The sequence below is a fragment of the Ursus maritimus genome, unplaced genomic scaffold (assembly GCF_017311325.1).
Source record: "Ursus maritimus isolate PB19 unplaced genomic scaffold, ASM1731132v1 scaffold_30, whole genome shotgun sequence".
Classification (NCBI taxonomy): domain Eukaryota; kingdom Metazoa; phylum Chordata; class Mammalia; order Carnivora; family Ursidae; genus Ursus; species Ursus maritimus.
The window spans coordinates 19,453,799-19,475,835 of NW_024425564.1; the positions used below are offsets into that span (position 1 = coordinate 19,453,799).

Consider the following 22,037-nt stretch of genomic DNA (forward strand, 5'->3'; position numbering starts at 1 on the left):
TTTCAGCCTGTTTTGTGAGTAGATAATTGCCTTCCAACTCAATTATTTCAGGAAATGATGTGTGCGGCATTGTTCTTGGATGGGGGTAGCACTGTGTTTTAGCAAGACCCATACTGCTTATTAAACAAAACAAAACAAAAGCATGCAGTCTAAGTCACTTCGCTGAACTCAGACTTTTTGAATCTGGGCTCCAGATAAGAGGCTGGCCCCAGACAACCTACCCACATACCAAAAACATTCTTTTGAAAGGGTGTAAGCAAAACTTGTTTTGAGAAATGAGAAATTTCACCAAAATTACTAAATGTGGTAATAAATAACTCTGGTCAATTAAGTGCTGTCAGAATTAGTTCAGCAAAGACCTGTTTGAAAGGCTAGTTTTTTTTCTAATTTGGGTCTGAATCAAAGACCAGCCTGGGAACTAGAAGTAAAACATTTCATCCTGAGAAGTACCTTTGATTCCATGGAATATATTAGCCGATCTTCCTGAAATGTGACATCATTTGTGGTACCAGCTGTATGGGTGTGCCATCTAAGGATTTACAAAACTAGTATTTCTTTGGCTTTAATATGTATTTTAAGATCATAGAAAGCAGTCTAATCCAGCTAAGTGCTCCAAGGGGAACTGCTATGGACTTCACTTTAAAAAACTTAAACTATTTACAGTCAGGACCTATCAACCTTTTTATGGATGGGTTGCAGAGAATAAATTCCCAAATGGACATCTAGAATCGGTGATGATGATGATGATGATGATGATGATGTTAAAAAAAAAACATTAAATATGGTACTTATACGTCAGGCTATGTTACAAATATATTACATAAGTTAGCTCACTGAATCCTCAGAACAAACTTATGAGGTAAGTTTTGGTACTTTCACCACCCCTATTTTACAGATGAGGAAACTGAGGCACAGAGCAACTAAGTAATTGCCCACGGTCACCTAATTAATAAGTAGCGGGTGTGGAACAGAACTCACAGTGAATACTCTCACTGCCTCAGCTATCCCGTCTCCCGTGGTTCTCAGACACTTCTGTCTCAGTCAGTTACCTCTGTTACGATGGTTGTATCTCCTCTTAATAGAGGTTATTATTTGGATGGTTTGTTAATGAAATGAGTAGTACCGAAAATTTTCTAGTTAGAGTCTCTATTATGATTCAACATTAGTTTCCAATAGTTGCTGTGCAAAATTCATTTTCCCCTTGAATAGTATAGGATATGTCAATACAGAGAAAGCCATTTCTGTGAAGTATTTATGCCTGGCATTGTCATTCAAAAGTTTAAGGTGTTTAAAGGTGTTTGAAAAATCCATTACCAAATGTAGAATTAAGCTATGAAGAAATCTCTCAGTTCTTTCATATTATACTTTTTAAAAAATCAGGTATGAAGAAATCTAGGTGGATGTTAGACCACAGCATATCCTCCCATCCATCCATCTATGCACCCATCTATCCATCCATCCATCCATCCATCCATCCACCCACCCATCTATCCATCCACCCACCCACCCATCTATCCATCCATCCATCCATCCATCCATCCATCCATCCATCCATCCACCCATCTATCCATCCACCCACCCATCTATCCATCCATCCATCCATCCATCCATCCATCCATCCATCCATCCATCCACCCATCCATCCATCCATCCATCCATCCATCCATCCATCCATCCACCCACCCATCTATCTATCTATCCATCCATCCATCCATCCATCCATCCACCGACGCAGCCATCCATCCGTCCATCCGTCTGTATGTCCATCCCTTCACCCATTCAATAAGTTCCCATAGGCCAGGCACTGAGAATATATAATGGGTAAGACAGACAAGGGTCCTGTCCTCATGGAGCTTATATTTTAGTCAGGGGATATTAAATACAAATATGAGGGTGCTATTTTAGGTTGAGTGGTCAGGGAAAGCCTCTCTGAGGGGGTGATGTTTGAACAGAGAGCTAAAGAAAATGAGGGAGGGAGTCTTGATTGGATATGGGAAAAAGCATGTCAGACAGAGCCTCCTAGGTAGAAATGAGCTTGGGTATGTTTGAAGATCAGCAAGAAAGCCAGAGTAACTAGATGAGACTAAGCAATGTGCACAAGGGCAGGAGATGAATGTGACACAGACAGGACCTCACAGGCCATGCCAAGGAGTACGGATTTTGTTGAGTGGGAGAGGCTGTCAATAGTTGTAAGCAGGTAAATGACAATGATCTGGTCCATGCTTTCTAAAAGACACATGGCTGCAGTGAGGGAAATGAATAGGTGGGGAGCAAGAGCACACGCAAGGAGACTGGTTAAGAAGCAGGAGTCTACGTGTGGGGCACCTGGGTGGCTCAGTCATTAAGCATCTGCCTTTGGCTCAGGGTGTGATCCCTGCGTTCTGGGATCGAGCCCCACGTCAAGCTCCTCCACTGGGAGCCTGCTTCTTCCTCTCCCACTCCCCCTGCTTGTGTTCCCTCTCTCGCTGGCTGTCTATCTCTGTCAAATAAATAAATAAAATCTTAAAAAAAAAAAAAAAAAAAGAAGCAGGAGTCTATGTGAAAACCCTGATAGGGGCTTAGACTAGAATTGCAGCAGTGAGTTGGTAAAAACTGGTGGTTAGATTTGGGATGTATTATGAAATCAGAGCCAACCTGGCTAACTGATATACCAGATGTGGTGTGCGACAGATACGGTGTGTGACACAAGAATGAAGCACAATGACTAGATTTCCATCCAAGCAACTGGATAAACAGTGGGGCCTCATACTCAGATTTAGAAGACTGGGGGAGGAACAGTTTGGGAGGAAGGGGCATCAAGAGTTCTGTTTAGACACTAAAGTTTGATACCTGTTAGCTATCTAAGTAGAGATGCTAATCGGCCAGATTTTTGAATGTGTGAGGGGAACGGTCAGAGATAGAAATTGGGGCTAAAGTCATGGCTGTTGGGAAGAGAACAGGTTGAAGGTCTGACCCTGAGGCACATATAAAATTAGAGGCTGGAAAGAAGAGGAATACCCAGAGAGGTGGAAGGCACACTGGGAATATATGGCGATCAGAGGGCCAAGTGAAGACAGTGTTTCTAGGAGGGAGTAATTAACTGCTGAGGGAGAATACTTTGAACTCAGGGCCAGTGATTGGATTTGGCTTGATAGAGATTGCTGGTGACTTTGACAAGAGGGGTTTCAGTGGAGGAATGGTACTGAAAAGCAGGCTGGAAATGTCTCAAGGAGAATACGAGGTAAGGTAAGCGGAGACAGCAGCAAATTTTCAGCATTTTACTATAAATGGGAGCAGATAAACGGAGTGGTAGCTAAGGGTAAATGTGGAGCCTCTGGAGGGCATCTTGGGTCTAGACGGTAGTTATAACACATTTGTAATATGTTAAATGAATGATTTTGCATGATCTCTAAATTTTTATCTTTTCATCTGAAAAAAACAGAAATGAAAGAAATTAATTTATTATAACTAATGTTTGAAACATGCATTTTTTTCCTGCACATTTAATCAAGGTTTTGTTTTGTTGCTTGTTTGAGATACAAGGTGGCATACAAATGGGCAACTAGACGTGGGTCAGCCAGTCCGTCGGCCACAGCAACTATGAGTATTGCCTCTTACTTTTCAGTTAGTATCATTGTTCTCCTTTCCCTAACACTTAAAAAAGGAACTTGCCTTTTTCTTTGCTAAAATCAAATCTAGATGCTCCTAGGTGGGCATCGGAGATGAAATCTCCACTGGAGAGCAGTATCCAGGCCTCATGGGTACAATGCCCACCTTCTCCTTGGAGATCTCTCCCCACTACCACCACCACATACTTTATGCCAAGGGACAACTCCTTCCCTAATTTCCTTCACACAACTGAGATCATAGTGGAACATTCAAAAAAAGGTTTCACCGAGGATTTGGGGGCTACAAAATGGAAACGGTCATAAATTATAACTAATCTGGTTTATAAAAACATAACTCACTCATCTTTGGCTCAAACAGTTCTATCAAGATGACTCCCTGAATAGCTCCATGTGGCAGGGGTTATCTGTAACCCCAACCCACCAGGAATGCTATCAAGTGTGCCTAGATTTCTGAAAGTCCAGAAGAGGGGGAGAGGAGAAGGAGAGGTTCTCAACCCACCTGGTCCTAAGAGTCACCACTTTCTCAGGTGATTGACAGTAATGTCCACACATTCCAGGACTCAAGTACAGTCTCACTCTGTGTCCTTACGAAGAGACCTACATGAGATTATAAGACAATAAATCCAAGATCGACACAAGAGATACACATATATCAGGTACAGAAAGGGGTTTGGTTATCATCTTATAACTGTAGACACCACTGACCACTGGGACCTGGAACTCACTTCATGGTAACCCAGGTCTCTGACGGCAAGGCCAGTCTGCACAAGAAAGAAGGGAAAAGAAATGAAAATAAACCCTTGGGGGTTGCTCTCTACAGCCATGTGTCATTTCTCAAGCCCCAATGCAAGCCCGTAGGCAGCAACCTCACAGCCAACTCAGTCATCTCACAGAACGTCCCACACTTGGAGAATCTCAGACAAAATGTATGAAGCTCACTGAATCTGCAAATGAAGATACCTTTATCCAGCGGTGGGTTTAAAACACTATCATTGTCACCTGAGTACATTTACGGATGTATGTTGAGTGCACATGGTGGAGGTAGGGAAGGGTGCTTCTCTTCTGTTGTCTGCTTCTTATTCTCAACAAATCCTATTAAAATTCTAAAATCTCCTTAGGACCAGATAAGAGAGAAACTATGACTTCATTTGGAAATGAGATGGATAACATTCTGTTTTGAGACATAAGTATAACAATGGAAAGGCAAGCAGACGGGTGGGAGCCAGGCCTGGGGATAAAGGAGGATTTGGCCTAAACTGTGTTAGTCTCTCTTCAGGAACTAAGGGACTCCTCCTTCCTCTGGTCCTACCAGGGAACATGATTTTCAGAGCTACAGCAAGAAGAGTTCATTCCAGGTCTCTCAAGTTGAAACTCTGGATATATTTCTCAAAAAAAAAAAAAAAAATTAAATACAGTGGCTTATAGCATTACATACTACTGGTACTACTACTGGTACCATGATATTTTGAGACATAATAGTTTTTGTGGGCTAAGAGCCTAATCACTATGTACATCATTGTTTCCATCTAGAGATTCATCCCAAGATCCAAACAGATGACCTACATTTTAGAAAAATATACATACGGGTTGATTGGGAGTAATTATGTGGGTGTGTTTCAAAACATAAGATTTCAAGTTTCTACTTTTGCAGTTTATAGTTCACCTTGAAAGCTTTCCTAAGAGAAATAGCAAATATTATAAATTAGGTGACAAATGACCAGAAACCTGATGGTGTAGAGTAAAAATAAGGGAACATGTCAATCTAGCCTATATATTTCTTCATATTCAATCACTGGTAAATCACAAATGTAAACAGCGAGGATAATTCAAATCTTCCTTAACCAAACCCATAACTAGCTCTGTAATATGGAGTTTCCCTTGTTTAATACACAGTCAGCACATGTTCTCAGCATGGGATATAAAACATTCTTTGTCCTTGAACAATTTAGTCTTCTGGGAAAGGAAACAGGAAATCCTTAAAGAGGGGGGTAGCTGCTTAATAAAATCCCATCATATTTTCTCACTAATTATATAAAAGCAAAATATCTAAAAGGTGAAGAGAAGACCCTTCAATATCTTTTTTACTTTCCTAATGTATAATGATGATATTCTCAAAAATAAACCTCGGTCACTTGGGATAACAATTAAGAATGTATATGAAAAGGAAATATCTAAATCCAAAACTGTGCCAGTAATTGGCGTAATATAAATAGCACATAAACATATATATGGATGTTAAGAATCCCCACTACCTTAAATTCCAAACCAAGATCTTCATCTCTATCCCTGCCCTGTCTAGACTAGGCATTGCTGTGCTCAGCTGCGTCCTCAAAATCCATGAGCAGGTTAGTAATTTCCTCTATCAATCAGTCATACATCTGAGTCTACAGAGTAACCTTCCTGTAACTTTCATAGTGCCACTTACTCTAATGTCTCATTACCTACAGGATAAACACAAAATACTCAAGTTGGAAATGACATGAAAACTTTCTAAGTGATGTGTTTAAGTCCCTGTATAAATTTAGTGATGGAAGCATGACTAAAACCTAAGTCTTTTGGCTCTCAAACCAGTGTGCTTTCCAATTCCTAGTCTTCCCTATCACTGCCTTCAACATTGAAGAGTCTATAAATTATCATTTGAATTTGCCAGGAGTATTTCCATCTATATTTTTGGTAAACAAGGGTAGAAACCAAGCTTCATTCACTTCTTTATCCCTGATATCTATTGAGGAATAGAGTGGCAGGAACATAGGTGTTCCATAAATGTTTACTGAACTAAACTGAATCAGAAATATTTTGCCATTCTTTTCATTCTCTAAATCCTAATCAAGTTTTAACTGTAATAATAATAAAACAACTCTCTGATTACAATTCACAAAGACAGTTTCTACCTGGAATTCACTTATTTTTGTCATAAACTACTTGCTTGTATATATGGGGTGTGTGTGTGTGTATACATATATACAGATATATATATGTATATATATATAAATGGTCTTCAATATATTAATATTATGGTCCTTGATATATTATTGTCTTTATTTTTCTATTTTATTATTACATATGCACAACTTGATTATAAATTCCTTTAAGATTGAGTACTATGTTGACTGTATTTCTCTTGGAATAAAATCCAGACACTGTACAATGCTCCAGTGAATAAATGCTCATTAAATTCTATTTTGGCTTCCATACCAGGTGGGGGGAAAAATGCTCTGACAACCAGCTCTTCAATTCCTATTATTTTCCACCAATTACATATTTTGGTCTTTAAACATTCATTTAGAAATTATAACTCTACCTTACTTTGGAGGAAGGACCAAGGGCTTTTCAAAATTCATTTGAAAACATTCCTGGGAATGCGGTTTCTTGATTTGGTTTTGGTTACACAGCTGTGACCTAATCATCTGTGCACTAGTCTATACTTCAGTAGAAAGTCCAAAACATCACCTGGGGTTTTTTACTATATACTTTTACTGCTAATAAAACCCTCACATCAATAATATAATGAAAAAATCTGTATGTTTGAGACATGAAGAAAGGAAAAAAATACAATTCTCAAAAGTACTCCTAACCCTCCTGAAATCCTGTACATACTTTCCCACATTCTAATATTTTTGTTCGGTGATGTAACTTAAATTATCTCTTACACATCTTTGTCCATAAATCCTATGCACCCATCCAACAGAGCTGCTTAGATGGAAGGGGGGAAATCTGTTATCACAGTGACACCTGCTGGTTTTAGTTATAAATTTTAGATTCCAAGTGAAGGACAGATACTCATCATCAAAATTTTGCTTAGTATAATTAAACATTGTTTTCCATCTTAATAAATTACTTATTTGATGTATAATTAATTTTTAAAACCAATTTAATATACAAATGACATTTTTAAAAATTTTGTGACAATGATCTCAGTGTAACTTTATAAACTATTTTCTTTAAGTCTTTCTTAAAAACGCTGTTTAAGTCTTTTAGAGTACATGAAGTTTTTTAAAAAGCGATTTGACTTGTGGCTTTCTTTTCAAATTCTCTACAGATACGTTTTAAGGGAATGCATTATATTAAACCTTAACTTTTACAAGATATTTTCTTTGTAGAATTGTAATTTTTGCAACATAAGCCATTTCATAAAAGTTGAGAATGACATCTATGCCACAGGGAAACTTTCAAACACAATCTAGCTAACCTCATACATTGACTTTTTTTTCTCAGCTTTATTGAGATATAACTGACATATTACATTAGTTTCAGGTGTACAAATGTGATGTGATATGTGTATATATTGCAAAATGGCCACCACAATAAGTTACCATCCACCACTTTGGTTATAAAATTCTTTTCTTGTGATGAGATCTCTTAAGATCTATCCTCTTAGCAACTTTCAAATAGTACTGTTTATTATAGTCACCATGCTGTACATCTCATGACCTAATTTATTTCTCCACGGAAGGTTTGTACCTTTTGACCCTCTGTCCATTTCACTCGCTCCCCACTCCCACCTCTGGCGACCACCAATCTGTTCAGTTTCTGTGAGTCTGATTTTTGTTAGACACTATATATAGGTGTGATCATACAGTATTTGTCTTTCTCTAACTTATTTTACTTATAAGGCTCTTAGGGCCCGTCCACGTTTTCACAAATGACAAGATTACCTTCTTCTCTATGGCTGCTTAATATTCCATTGTGTATACATAGTCACATTCTCTTTTTCTAGTCAACCACTGATGGATTTAGGTCGTTTCCACATCTTGCTTGTTGTAAATACTGAAATGAACATAGGGGTGCAGATATCTCTTCCAGACAGTGATAAGGTTTCCTTTAAATATATACCCAGATGCGGACCTGCTAGATCCTCTGGTAGTTCAAGTTTTAATTTTTGGAGGAACCTCCATACTGTTTTCCATAGTGGCTGCACCAATGTACATTCCCACCAAGAGTGCATGAGGGTTCGCTTTTCTTCCTATCTTTGCCAAACTTACTATTTCTTGGCTTTTTGATAGTAGCCACTCTGACAGGTGTGAGGTAATGTCTCACTGTGGTTTTGATTTGCATTTCACTGATAATTAGCGATGTTGAACACCTCTTTATGCACCTGTGGGCCATCTGTATGACTTTTTTTGAAAGTTGTCTATTCAGTTCCTTTGACCATTTTTTATTGAATTTTTGCTTTTATGCTATTGAGTTTATAGTTCTTCATATATTTTGAATATCAACCTCTTGCCGGATATGATTTATATTTTCTCCCATTCCATAATTTTCATTTTATTGATATACAGAAGCTTTTTAAGGTAGTCTCACTCTTTGCTTTTAGTATCAAATACAAAAAATCATCCAATGTCAAAGAGCTTACTCCTGTGCCATCTTCCAGGGGCTTTATGGCAACAGGTCATACATTCAAGTCTTTAATCCATTTTAATTTTTGTGTATAGTATAAAATGCTGATTCAGTTTCATTCTTTTTTGCATGTGGCTGTCCAGTTTTCCCAACACCATTTACTTAAGAGACTATCCTTCCCCCATTGTATATTTCTGATTCTTTGGTCATAAAGTAAATGACCATATACATACAGGTTTATGTCTGGGCTCAATTCTGTTCCACTGATGTGTCTGTTTTTATGCCAATACCATACTGTTTTGATTACTACAGCTTTGTAACATACTTTGAAATAATGAAGTGTGATGCTTCCAGCCTTGTTCTTCTTTCTCAAGATTGCTTTAGCTACTCAGGGTCTTTTGTGGTTCCTTATTAATTTTGGGATTATTCAATTTCTGTGAAAAAATGCATTGGAATTTTGTTAGGGACTACATTGAATCTGTAGTAATTGTATCGAATTTGGGTAGTACAGACATTTTTATAAATTGTGTAAGTCTTCCAATCCTTCAGCACAGATTATCTTTCCATTTATTTATGTCTTCTTCAATTTCTTCCATCAATGTCTGGTAGTTTTCAGTGTACAAATCTTTTACATCTGGTTAAATTTATTCCTAGGTATTTTATTCTTTTTTGACACAGTTTTAAATGGGATTGTTTTAATTTCACTTTATTTCTCTTATTTGTTAATGTCTAGAAACACAACTGATTTTTGTGATTTTGTATCCTGTAACTTTACTGAATTTGTTGATTAGTTCTAACAGTTTTTTGGTGAAGTCTTCAGGGATTTTCTCATGAAAGAAATTGAACTATGTATTTGCAGATGACACTGACTTCTTTTATAGTCAAATTTTTCACCCATACATGGTGGATAAATTATTTGCTATGATGGCTAGACTTCTTCAGGCCTGCCTCAATCAAACTTGATTTTCTTTTTTTACATTTAAGGGAGGAAAACAATTATTCCAAAGGAATAATGGGAACCACATATTCTGTATTTGCTTCCATTTTTAAAATGTATAATACTGCCCATGTTGACTGTGGAGTAGATTTGCTGGCCAGGAGGGCTAAATGCATTGCAAAGGTTCTTGTGTTCTCTTTCTCCTTTAAGTAAAGGCTGGACCACTTGGGCCTGGTGTGTGTGTTGCCGGTTCTCAGTGACCTCAAATCATACAGGGTCTGTTCCCTAGTGCCACTTATCTGCCTTTTAACCTTGGCCACACTCATATTATTTTCTATCCTGCGGTACAGTCTGAAACAGTAGTAAATACCTTTAGTAATTCAGAGTATTTTAGAACACTGAAATTTCACATGTTGACTTATTAATCTTTCTAGTACATGAAGCATTCTTTAAAAAAAACTATGCAACAATAAAGAAAAATTGAGGGACACATCTATACTGTGGATTTTCATGATATTATTTATGGACTTTAAAAAAAAACATAAAAGAATTATTTATGTAGCTAATGCTGCTGGCTCAATGTTAGTTGAGCAAAACACTATATTCCCTGTATGTCTACCACTTTACTTTTTTCCAAAGAACGAAGCGTTAAGTCTTGATTACAAGGATGAAGTAAGATTAAATTACATATAAGGCACTTAAAAGTACAATGTAAACTGTAAGCTATAAGCTGTGTTATACAAATGAATTGGCTACTTACCTTAAATAAATTTTGATTATTTCTGCAGAGATCATTTGAATCTTGAATTTTTGTGAGGATCAGATCTTAGTGTACTTATTAATTTATTGCTCTGTGCAGTGCGTCACATGTGAAAATGTCAGTTTCTTTTCTTTTTATGGAACATAAATATGAAAATATCGGAGGAAATACTGCTGTGTTCATTTTGCCAGATCAATCACAAGAAAGCACTGTTTTTAGCAGTTAAATTTTAAAAATGAGAAGAAGGAAGAGCAGGTAGTGACAGGATCGATTTTGACCCTCCATTCATTCTGTGACCTTGAGTTGCACATTAAGTCAATAAAATACTAATATCTGTATTTATTGGAGTTGAAAATTAATGAAATGATTATAAAACTCTTCTGAAGGACTAAGAATAAACTATTAGAAAATACATTTTTTATAATGGTAGCTTCAAATATTTTAACTGAATGAATGTTTAAAATATTTTTCTGGTATTTTTCATCCTGAGATACACTTACAGCACCAAATGGCAAAAAAAGAGTCTCTAGGGTAGAGTTTCAGGAGAGGCAGTCATTATGCTAAATTCCAAAGCAATAAAACCCTCTACTTTTATTTTATTTTTTAAAAGATTTTTATTTATTTATTTGACAGAGATAGAGACAGCCAGCGAGAGAGGGAACACAAGCAGGGGGAGTGGGAGAGGAAGAAGCAGGCTCATAGCGGAGGAGCCTGACGTGGGGCTCGATCCCATAACGCCAGGATCACGCCCTGAGCCGAAGGCAGACGCTTAACCGCTGTGCCACCCAGGCGCCCCAAAACCCTCTACTTTTAATTTGCAATGGCAACCAGAACCTAATACATCAAAATACACATAAAGAAACAGTTCAGAAAGTGAATGGAAGTGTTCAGATGGAAAGCCTATGTGCTCCAGGAGCAAAGAAGAGAATCTACACTGTATCTGGGAGGCATTTGTGACTCCTCCAGGTTTTTATGGCACTTCTGGTTTAATACCACAGATCTAGTACCCCTATCTACATATCCATAATATTTATTTACATATTCAAACACCACAGTTAAGGTCCTAAAAAGAAAAGAATTCAAAATGAAGTATTCAGATAAAAGTGATACAGGTTCAGAATAAGACTACTATATTCTTTTTGTCTTCAGTAGCTCACAAGCAGTAAAAAGAAAGAATCCAATGGAAGTAATAGAAATAATCAAATTAGTTCAGAGGTAATAAATAATCAACTGGACAATATTTGGCACAATAATGAAAAGGAAAGGTATCACTTTTTATACCAGAATATGGACATTTCTTTTGGAGGTAAATTTTAATATAATAAAATCAACACATAATTGTCTAACATGCTATTTCTATACAGAGAAATCTCATTAGTTACTGAATATCAAAAACACTGGGAAAAAAATTAACTATTTTTTTAATTCATAGCTGAGTAATGGTAAATAAATGGAAACAGCTGAAGGCAAATAGTGAAATTCCACACCAAAATTTAGACTGGGAATTGGTAACTGTCCTAAAGACATTTCCCCATCCCTGAAAGCCTACAAGGGTCCCAGTTTTAAGGAGCTATGTCTACAGGAATTACAAGGTTTGGGACTGTATTAGTCTCCTCTGACTGCCGTAACAAAATACTACAGATGGTGTAGCTTCAACAAAAGAGATCTGTTATCTCAGAGTTCTGGAGGCAGTGAGTCCACAGTCATAATTCCAGAAAATTCAATTTCTGGTGAGGCTTGCAGATGGCGAATTCTTGCTATGTCCTCATATGAACTTTTCTCTGTGTGCAAGTGGAGAGAGAGTGCTGTTGTCTCCTCTTTTTATAAGGATATGGTGTCATGGAATTAGGGCCCCACTGCATTTAATCTTAATTACCTCCTTAAAGGTGCTATCTCCAAATGCAATCACATTGGGGGTTTGGGCTTCAACATATTAATTTGGTGGGACACAATTCAGTTCATAACAGGGACTGAGCTGGATGAACAGTAGGACTGATGAACCCCCAAAGGGTATCACTCACAATGAGAAGACTAGAATATACCTCACTGTGCCCATCTTTACTCCAAGTAGATCTGTGAAGGGGAAAAAAGTCTCCTCTAGGAATGTGAACACTCACATATGTTTGAGGATGGAGTTCAAACTACTTGTGAGTAAGTGTGTGTGCATGTGTGTGTGTACACACTGAAAGACAGGGGAGACAGAGGGAGGAAGCCCAAGATGAAAACCGAAGTGATCCAGGGTTGGTCATGCCCCAAGAAATAAATGGTAGTTCAAGAAAAAGAAAAACAGTATCTTCTCTATGGGAACATATTTTAAATAGAAATTCCCCAAAATAAAGTTTAGAAGAATACCAACTCAACCAGAATCACTGATCTTATTAGAAAACAAATCACCATAGTTGTTTCAGACAAAACAACATAAAACAAATTGTAGCTTTAGAGCCATAGAAAAGGAGAAAAATATGAAATTATCATATATAGAGCATAAGTACATATAATATGTTTTAAGAAAAGAAAAAGAGGAAATAATGGAACTATCCCGAATGACCAGGAATGTTTGAGAAAGAAACAATACTTTGGAATTGAAAAAAACAACGGTAATTAAAAACTCAACAGGTTATAATAAATACGTTAGAGATGGTGAGAATACAAGTATTAGGGAAACGGAAAACAGACTTATCCAGAATTCAACACACTGAAGAAAAAGAGACGGAAAATATGAAAGAGATATAAAAGAGATACAAAGAACAGAGTGTGATGATTTCCTAAAGGAGAGAACAGAGAGAATGAGCAATATGCAATACTTAAAAGAGATAACGGTTGAAAAATTTTCAGAATTTATGAAAAGCACTAATTTTCAGGTTTAGGAAGCTCAATGAATGTGTACAGGATAATAAATTTAAAAAATAAAAAATACTGGAATTAAAATTTTAAAAAAAGAAACCCACAGCTAGACACATTGTATTACAATGACTTTAATTATAGAACACCGAAGATAGAAACTGTAAACAATGTGAGAGAAGAGACAGGTAGCTTCAAAGGAATACTGATCAGTCTACAACTATGATTTCAGACTTAACAGTGGAAGGAAGAAGACAATGAAAGAATATCACTAAATACTGAGAGAAAATAACCATCAATCCATCAATCTAGAATTGTAGAGCCAGCTACCTTTCAAGGACAGTAAAATGATAAACTGTGGGTAGGTCTAAATAAATACTGGCTTATAAAATAAATAGCTATTTTTGGAGTTAAACTGATATAAATTAAAATTCTAGATACTAAATAAGGAATCAAACTTTGTTCAAAAGTCTCTGTTGTTTAGGAAGACAGTAAAGACTAACTTTGGATTTTGTTAACTATGCAGATTAAATTTCTTGGTAAGCACTGAAAGTTAAAAAATGAGTTTTACCTTCTAAACTAGTAGAGGGAGAACAAACGAGGAAACAAAATGAAAATTATAAGAAAGAAAAAAAAAAAAAAAAAAAACAAAACAACGGGCAGTGAGGAAACCAAAAAGGTAGGACAAAGGCACAAAAGATGCAGCAACATGGACGGGACTGGAGGAGATTATGCTAAGTGAAATAAGTCAAGCAGAGAAAGACAATTATCATATGGTTTCACTCATTTATGGAACATAAGAAGTAGGAAGATCGGTAGGAGAAGAAAGGGAAGAATGAAACAGGGGTAAACAGAGGGGGAATGAACCATGAGAGACTATGGACTCTGGGAAACAAACTGAGGGCTTCAGAGGGGAGGGTGGTGGGGGATTGGGATAGGCCAGTGATGGGTATTAAGGAGGGCACGTATTGCTTGGTGCACTGGGTGTTATACGCAAGTAATGAATCATGGAACACTACGTCAAAAACTAATGATGTACTGTATGGTGACTAACATAACATAATAAAAATTATTATTAAAAAATAAAAATAAAAAATAAAACAAAAAATAAATCCTGATACATTAATAATTTCAACAAATTTAAATAGATTAGATAGGGAAAAAAAATCCAGTTATAATTTTTAAGTTACAAATACTAACCAGCTGATGTGTGTAGCCTATATAAATTAAAACCAAAAAAAAAAACAGACTTAAAAGCAATAAAAAATGAAATAAAAACACTACTAGAAATAGAGGCTATGACAACAAGATTCAATTCTAAGCTTGGAAGATAAAAAATTCTGAAGTTGTATGTACCTAACAACAAAGCTTCAAATTATAGACAACAAAAATTGATAGCATTATAGGAAGAATTAGAAAACTCACTAAAGTACGAAATGTGAACACATCCAGAATCTGAGGGATTACGGAGAGAGAAAACAACAGTAAAACAGATAACCTGAACAACACAGTATGGTTGGTCTAATGGATATCCAACAACTGGAAAACAGCATATGTTCAAGTGCTAATGAAACCCAAAAACTAACAATATTTTAGGTCATAAGGCAAATAACAAATTTCAACATGTCAGTCTTATACCAAACTATGCTCTAACCACAATCCAACTAAAGCATAAATCAATAACAAGAACAATTTAAAAATCTACAGGTTAAAAAATGAAAAAAACATCCAACAAATATGTAAATCAAAAAAAGAAATCGTAATGAAAACTAGAAAACACTTAGACCTTAAAAACAAATATTTTTATGATACTTTAAAAAGGTAGAACGTTACTTCACCTGATCACTACAAAATAATCCTGTAAGCTACACAGAACCCATATTATCTCCGCTCAACAGCATAAACAGCAATGTTGTAAACTATGCAATTACTGAAGTTAATGTTTACATGTAAATAAAATATCTATCAAAAGTGATTTGGAAAATGGGAACTGTAAGTGAAAATATTAAGGGGAAGGCAAACCAACTGTCTCTTTTACACAGTATGTTGATTCGCTAACAAAGTTACAAAGAAAGAATTTACTATCTTAATGTTTACAGTTCAAAAAGCTTACCAATTCATTTTGGTTTAAGAAGTCCTTTAGATCCTTACATAAAATATACAAACTTAGACAGTATTTATTATTCATATGAGAGGAACAAACACTATCAGAAACCTTTGCTCCACAAGTGGTGTAACCACAGTTAAGAGCACATTTGCTCTCACACAGTCCTGACTTCTTGGTCACAGCATCTGTTCAAATGGTGCACTGGCAATTAATAGCATTCCGAAAACTGCCTACAGTACAAAGGGAATTTTCATTTAAGGTTCCCCTCCCTTTTCATGTGTGGGCTATTTTTGGAAGTATGGTTTTATTTTTTTCCATCCACTGAAAGAGAATTAAGAAAATTCCAACATGCCTTAGTGTCAGCAAGTGCTCTTTTTAGTCCAGGTACCAGAGAATGATTGATGAACCTGTCAAGCCTACAGTAGCGGACAGAGAAAGTTGGCAGAAGTTCAGTGTTATTGAAAGAAATCTCAAATACTTATTTCATCTCCTCTATTAACTTTAATCACATTTTCAACATGCAGCCAAGAATGAAGCTTTGACAGTAAGCCATAAATTTACACAAGCAAGCATTGTCACTTTTCTGCAGTAGCAACACTGAGATAACACAAGAGAGTTGGGTATTTTCTTTCTTGTGCCTTTCTTTACTGAAGAGCAATAAAAAATATTCGAAAGATTTATCCATACCTCGAATTCATTTGCCATAAATCTAAGAAATTATTGCATTTAATTTTGCTTGGTTTATGGCAAATAAAAAAATCAACAGAGTTTCTCAATTAGACTGTTAAATGCAGATTTTTAAAAGATCACAGTGATGACAGAATTGGTACATGTTTCATCATAATACACCTGCTTATGAGAACAGACGTTAAACACTAAAAAAGGATTTACATTTAACATGGATCATTTGCCATGTGGGCAAACACTTCTGGTTTACTCAGAGCCAGAATCTTTATATGGTTCCAGAGGGACTCCTTGGCAGATTTTGCTGATTACTCATTAAACAGTTGAAACATGTATAGACATTATTTATCTTACAAAGCTTACCCACAGCAAAAGAGACACAAAAATGAGGTAAATACTATGGACAAGATTATGGTTCTTGGAAAGGCTAAACGTCAAATGTATTTTTGGTAAGCTTTTCCTTCTAAGTATGTTTTAAAAGCTGAAAATATTAAGTGCTGGGAGGCCACAACACTTAACAAGTGTGTTTTGTCATTCAGTGAAACACATGGCATTATGCCGTACTGCAAAATCTGTAACCTTTCCCAGTGGGCGGTTCAAAGACCAACGTGGCCATCTTTGCCTCAGGAGAGAAAAGGTTTTGCCTCTCACCTCTCTTAAATATGATCTCCGCTCCAAAGACAGTTGTTTTGTCCACATTCCTCATGGAATAATACTGTATACATTCTTCCAATAGCCAAGGACGTTATGAGATAGCTATTCTATCTGCCTTCTAAGCCACAATAACTAATATTCACCCTGTATGAGAATGAATTAAATTTTTCTAAGAAGTCTATACTTACAGTTCTCTGAGATAATCAATGGAAAAGACACCTAATTCTGATTAACAAAAAGCAAACTTATCCCATTTTTCCTCCTATCCTCCCCATTCAAATAATCATATATAGGCACTTAAAACTGGAAAGATGTAGCACTCTTCTTCTATTAAACACTTAATTAAGACTCCAGTAGAACTTTCTTTCTTCTGATATGAGTGCCATTGAGTATATTGCTAAGCTTGAAGCAGAGGCTAAATGGTTTAGTGGGAACAGTTTTTTGGGGGGAAGTCAATGTTCTCTTATTAAATTGTCACGGTTGTGGTTAAAGTTCTTAAAAGGTTGAAAATTTTGCTAGGTCCTTCTCCATCTCGGCATATTGTTCTTTAAGCCTTTCCATGGCTTTTCTGTGCTCTTCATCCACTTCAGCCTGTCTGCTGTGTTGTTCTTTCATGAAATCTTCCCACTGGGTTATATGCTGTTTTTCACTAGCTATTAAATGGTCATTAAGAATCTGAGAAAAGAAATTTGAAAGTCACATGACATTTTCCAGACAATTATTCTTCTATGCAGTAGAGACAAACATAACTTTACCTCTTGACATTTGGCTACTACTGCAATCGGCTTGAAAGTCACAATGCTAAAATTGCATTACAGTTTTAATATCCAACAAGAACATGACAAATCAGAAACATCTAAGGCTTCTCTACTATGACTGAACATGGACGGGTAATCATATTTCTGAAATTTCAATAATATCTAGTATCTTTAAATGACGAAATCAAATACAATCCAAGTAAATTTTCATGCCTCTATTTCTTCTCAAATTCCACTTAACTGTATATAATTTTTAAATCAACTGTAAAGAATATATGCCAAAAGAATCATTATGAGAAATCAAGGTGCATATCTTACATAAAATACTTTAGACGCATTAAAAAAGATTTTAAATTTAAAAAAGCTTTTAAATCTAAAGAAAATTTGGATACATAGGTTATTAATCACTGGAAGAGAACTCAAGACATCTCTTCTGGTTCAGTTCCATTCCTTAAAGTAAATAAACACCAAAAGCATCTGTGCAAATATCTTAAGTTCTTCTTGAGATGTTCCTTAATATTTCTACATGAAGATGAAAAAATTTTGACTACCAAAACAATAAAGTTAAACCAATGTATAAGTGATAAAGGCATAACTTTAGTACAATTTCAATTATCTCTGAATATGCACAACAAAGAAAAGCTAAACAGGAAAAGAGAATATGAAAAATACCTTTATATTCCTGTCTTAAATGTTCTACATACATGTCTTCAGAAGTTTGGATACAGACTAAGTAACAAACAAAAACTGCGACAGACACAAACCATAAAAACTTATAAAGCCCCTAAAGTCATGATAAATCCCAGCACTCTAATGAAAACAGGACACCTGGTATACTTGGATACTGGTGCCCAGATGCTTGGTCACACCAAAAAGATAGCTAAGAGGAAAAAGATGGGAACTGTGTTTTCATGCTGTCATCATGTCCTTGCTGCTCCATTCTCTCTCTTCTGAGATGATGATAAGCAGGATGAAAAGGTGGATAACCCATCACTCTCTAAGTATCTATGAAACACATGTTTTTGCTACCTGTTTTGCATATCTTATCTATTCCTAAAAACTGTTCTTATAAAATTACATTATTTTCACTTTACAGATGAAGAAATTAAAGTTTAAGGACAGTAAATGTATTTCTCCATGGTCACTCAGCTATTAAGCTGTAGATTCAAACTTAGATCTTTGTGACACCCTTTTTTATCCAAAGTGTGAATTGGACCTTTTCAGAGGAAGGTTTACACAGGTAGTGGAAGAGTCTCTTTTACAAGACAAAAACAACTATTATAAGAGCTTTTCCCTACCAATCTGACTTTCCTTTGCAAGGAGGCTTTTCAACTGAAAAGAGTTTGGAGGTGTCTGAAGTTTGTGTAAAAGTCAAACATTCCCCCAAAATACGTGCCATGGACTCCTGGGATCTGCACGGGCACTACAATGGTGGGGAGAGAGGGTTAGGGAGGGGTTTGCTGATGCAATAAATTTGGGAAACAGGTTAAACAAAATTCAAAACTTTACTTTTTAACTTTTCAGCCTCATGGATCGTAATTCTCCAAAAGATGAATAAAACATGAAGAGGTCATTAAACTCTTTTCATGGAACTTTGGCAAAAACTATTACATTCTAAGAGAAAAGCCACAGTCAGACTAAAGAGAGAAGAAAATGCAAATAAACGTTCTCAAAATGGGATCCTGCTTTAGCTGTAAATTATTTTTTAATAAATAAAGAAAATACTAAACATGTACACTCAGATGTTTAACAGATTTTTCTTTTTATTCTTTTAAGATATGCACCATAATTGGTTCAGCTGACCCTGTGATTTGGACCACAAGGCAACAGCCTTGATTCCACTTCCCATCAGAGAGCACTTTTTCCAGTGCAACTCAATGGAAAAATGATGATTTGGGAGCATATAAACCTCACTTCAAATTCTGGTTCACTTGCTACCAGCTGCATGACCCTGAGCAAGTTAAAGTTTCTTTAACTTTAAAATGAGGAAAATAATACTTTACACTCATAAATAAATATTTATGAAGACCAGAGGTAATACATGTGAAGTTCCTAGCTCAGTGCCTGTGGAACTTAATGAAAATTAAATATCACTATTATACAAATTATAAGCAAAACATCTAGAAGATCAAATCACTTTTTATCCTCCCCATTTTTTGTCCTTTAATTTTAATAATTTATTTTTTTAAGACTTTATTTGAGAGCGAGCACACGCACGCATGTGTGCGTGAGTGGGGGGAGGGGTAGAGGGAGAGGGAGAAGCAGGCTCCCCACTGGGCCGGGAGCCCAACCCAGGGCTAGATCTCAGGACCCTGAGATGACCTGAGCCGTCTGCTTAACCGACTGAGCTACCCAGGCACTCCCAGTTTTAATAATTTAATTTCAGCAATAGATTCTTATAATAATTTGAACAATGCAGGCAACTCAAATAAAAGTGCGTTTCCCCTTCCCATTCCTCCTTGAGGATTCTACTATTTACCATCTGGCTCTAAGAAAAGACTCTAAGATGTCACTAAATATCAGTATGTCTATTTTGTAATTTCAGAATATTATGACTAAAAATATCCAATTAGCTTTTTCACATAAGATAGGTCACTTCTTGGCCTCACAGTTCAGGGTGAAAAGAAGCTGAATGCTGACTACTCTCTAATCCAGTTGAAAATCTAGTCTTGCTTTCTTATCAAGAAGTTCTTGAAATCACTCTTATTTTATTTTGGCCTCCCACTTTTACGAAAAGTAAGTGCTATGTAATCTTGCATTCTTCTTAACAATCAGTAAAGAAAAGGAAAGGGCAGTTCATACATTCATGTCCTGACAATACCATATTCTTTACATACATAAATAAAATTTGACTACCTGGAAATAACATCTATCTGAAATTTAGTTGAGAACAATATGGTAAAACTTTTAATCCACCAAAGAAAAAAAAGATACCCAAAAAAAGATACCAAAAAGTCCAATTACAAATACTGCGGTATTCATAAAAAGCTCTTTTGATTCTGAATCAACATACCTTACTTTATACACAATTCTAGCCATGTTAATTAACTGGCTTCCAAAAGTACACCATATTAAAGGTCACAAATTAGGGAAAAAATGCTGGTAAATAAGATAGGAAGAAATGATAGGCATCAGCCTTATGGGGAAGGAAAACAGAGATACAGAAACTTAGAACACACAATATTTGAGGGCATTTGGTATAGAGGAACTCTCCTTAATTCCCTGAGGACACCCCCACAAGCACCATAATGTAAAACTGCCTATTCTTAATAATTCCTAATTCATAAAGAAATTTGGCCCATAACATGTAATAATTTTTAATGAAAACCACAAAAGTATGAAATATATTTTCAAAGATTTCTCCCAAAAATAAAGTTATAAAAGTGTGCGCTTAAGGAGATGAAACCTCTGCTTTGTGGTAAACTTGGTTAGATGGAATGTTTCATTTTCTAAGATTCTTAGATAAAGTTTTATTGTATGTAACAGCAGCAAAATTCCTAATTAACTGTATCTTACATATATCACTTGGGCAAAAAGTTAAAAAGTATTCTACAACAAGAGTGAAGGCTGTCCTAGGGTATAGCTATTCAAAATGTAAGGAAATGCAAGCTGGCCAGCTGCTTAATCGAAAGCAGCACATAAGCCCCGTCCGACAACCGCCACAATACTTCCTCAACTCCACTGAAGCCGTTCTAACGTCAGCGCGCGCCCCAGTTCATACATGAGGAAGTTACAGAAGCCAAGGACTTAGCCCGACCTGCCAACGAATCTGTTCACAACTACAAAGAACGTTCAGAAATAAGGAAAAATCTTTTATAAACACTAATAAGCTAAAACTGCAGACCATCATCACCCCTGCACATCACTTTCAGAAACAGCCAATTCTGCTTTTATGTTCAAGAAATGGGGTTCTACTGAGATTTAGTCTGAAATAAGTGTTCCTTTAATTAAAACACATTTGAAAAACAATGATCCTATCTCACTGTAGTTACAGTCAAACAGCTTCATACAAGTCTGATAGGAAATGATAGTTCCCCTACATACATACTAGATCTTTTCTCTAGTATCCTTTTTCCCAGTATTATTAATAGTACAATGAATACTAAAGATTATTTCCTGATGTTCGTACAAACATATTTCTTTAGTAACAACAAAATGAAGTCACATTACATATGATGGTCTGCAGCTTTCCCTTTTCAGTAATGATATAATATGTACCGGGGCACAGCAACAGCAGGAGGGTGGGAGGGCTCTGCCCTGGGTGCAAGCAATAAGACGGTGTATTGTCTGGAGAGAATTTACATCAATGACACAAACAAATGAAAGACTGCTTTTCATCATCACCAGGCAC

The 22,037-nt window shown here is 36.1% G+C and overlaps 1 protein-coding gene across 2 annotated transcripts in view; it reads right to left on the bottom strand.

The window, feature by feature from the left end:
• Positions 1-22,037, bottom strand: part of BLOC1S5 (biogenesis of lysosomal organelles complex 1 subunit 5) — a 77,414-nt gene that overhangs the window by 17,074 nt on the left and 38,303 nt on the right. The window contains exon 5 of one of the 2 annotated variants that reach the window (XM_008692832.2): positions 16,072-17,603. The exons of the other annotated variant lie outside the window; for it this stretch is intronic. Coding sequence (XP_008691054.1) covers positions 17,424-17,603 — 180 coding nt within the window. The 3' untranslated portion in view covers positions 16,072-17,423. Of the gene's footprint in view, positions 1-16,071; positions 17,604-22,037 lie in introns of those variants that run through there. 2 annotated transcript variants of the gene reach the window in all.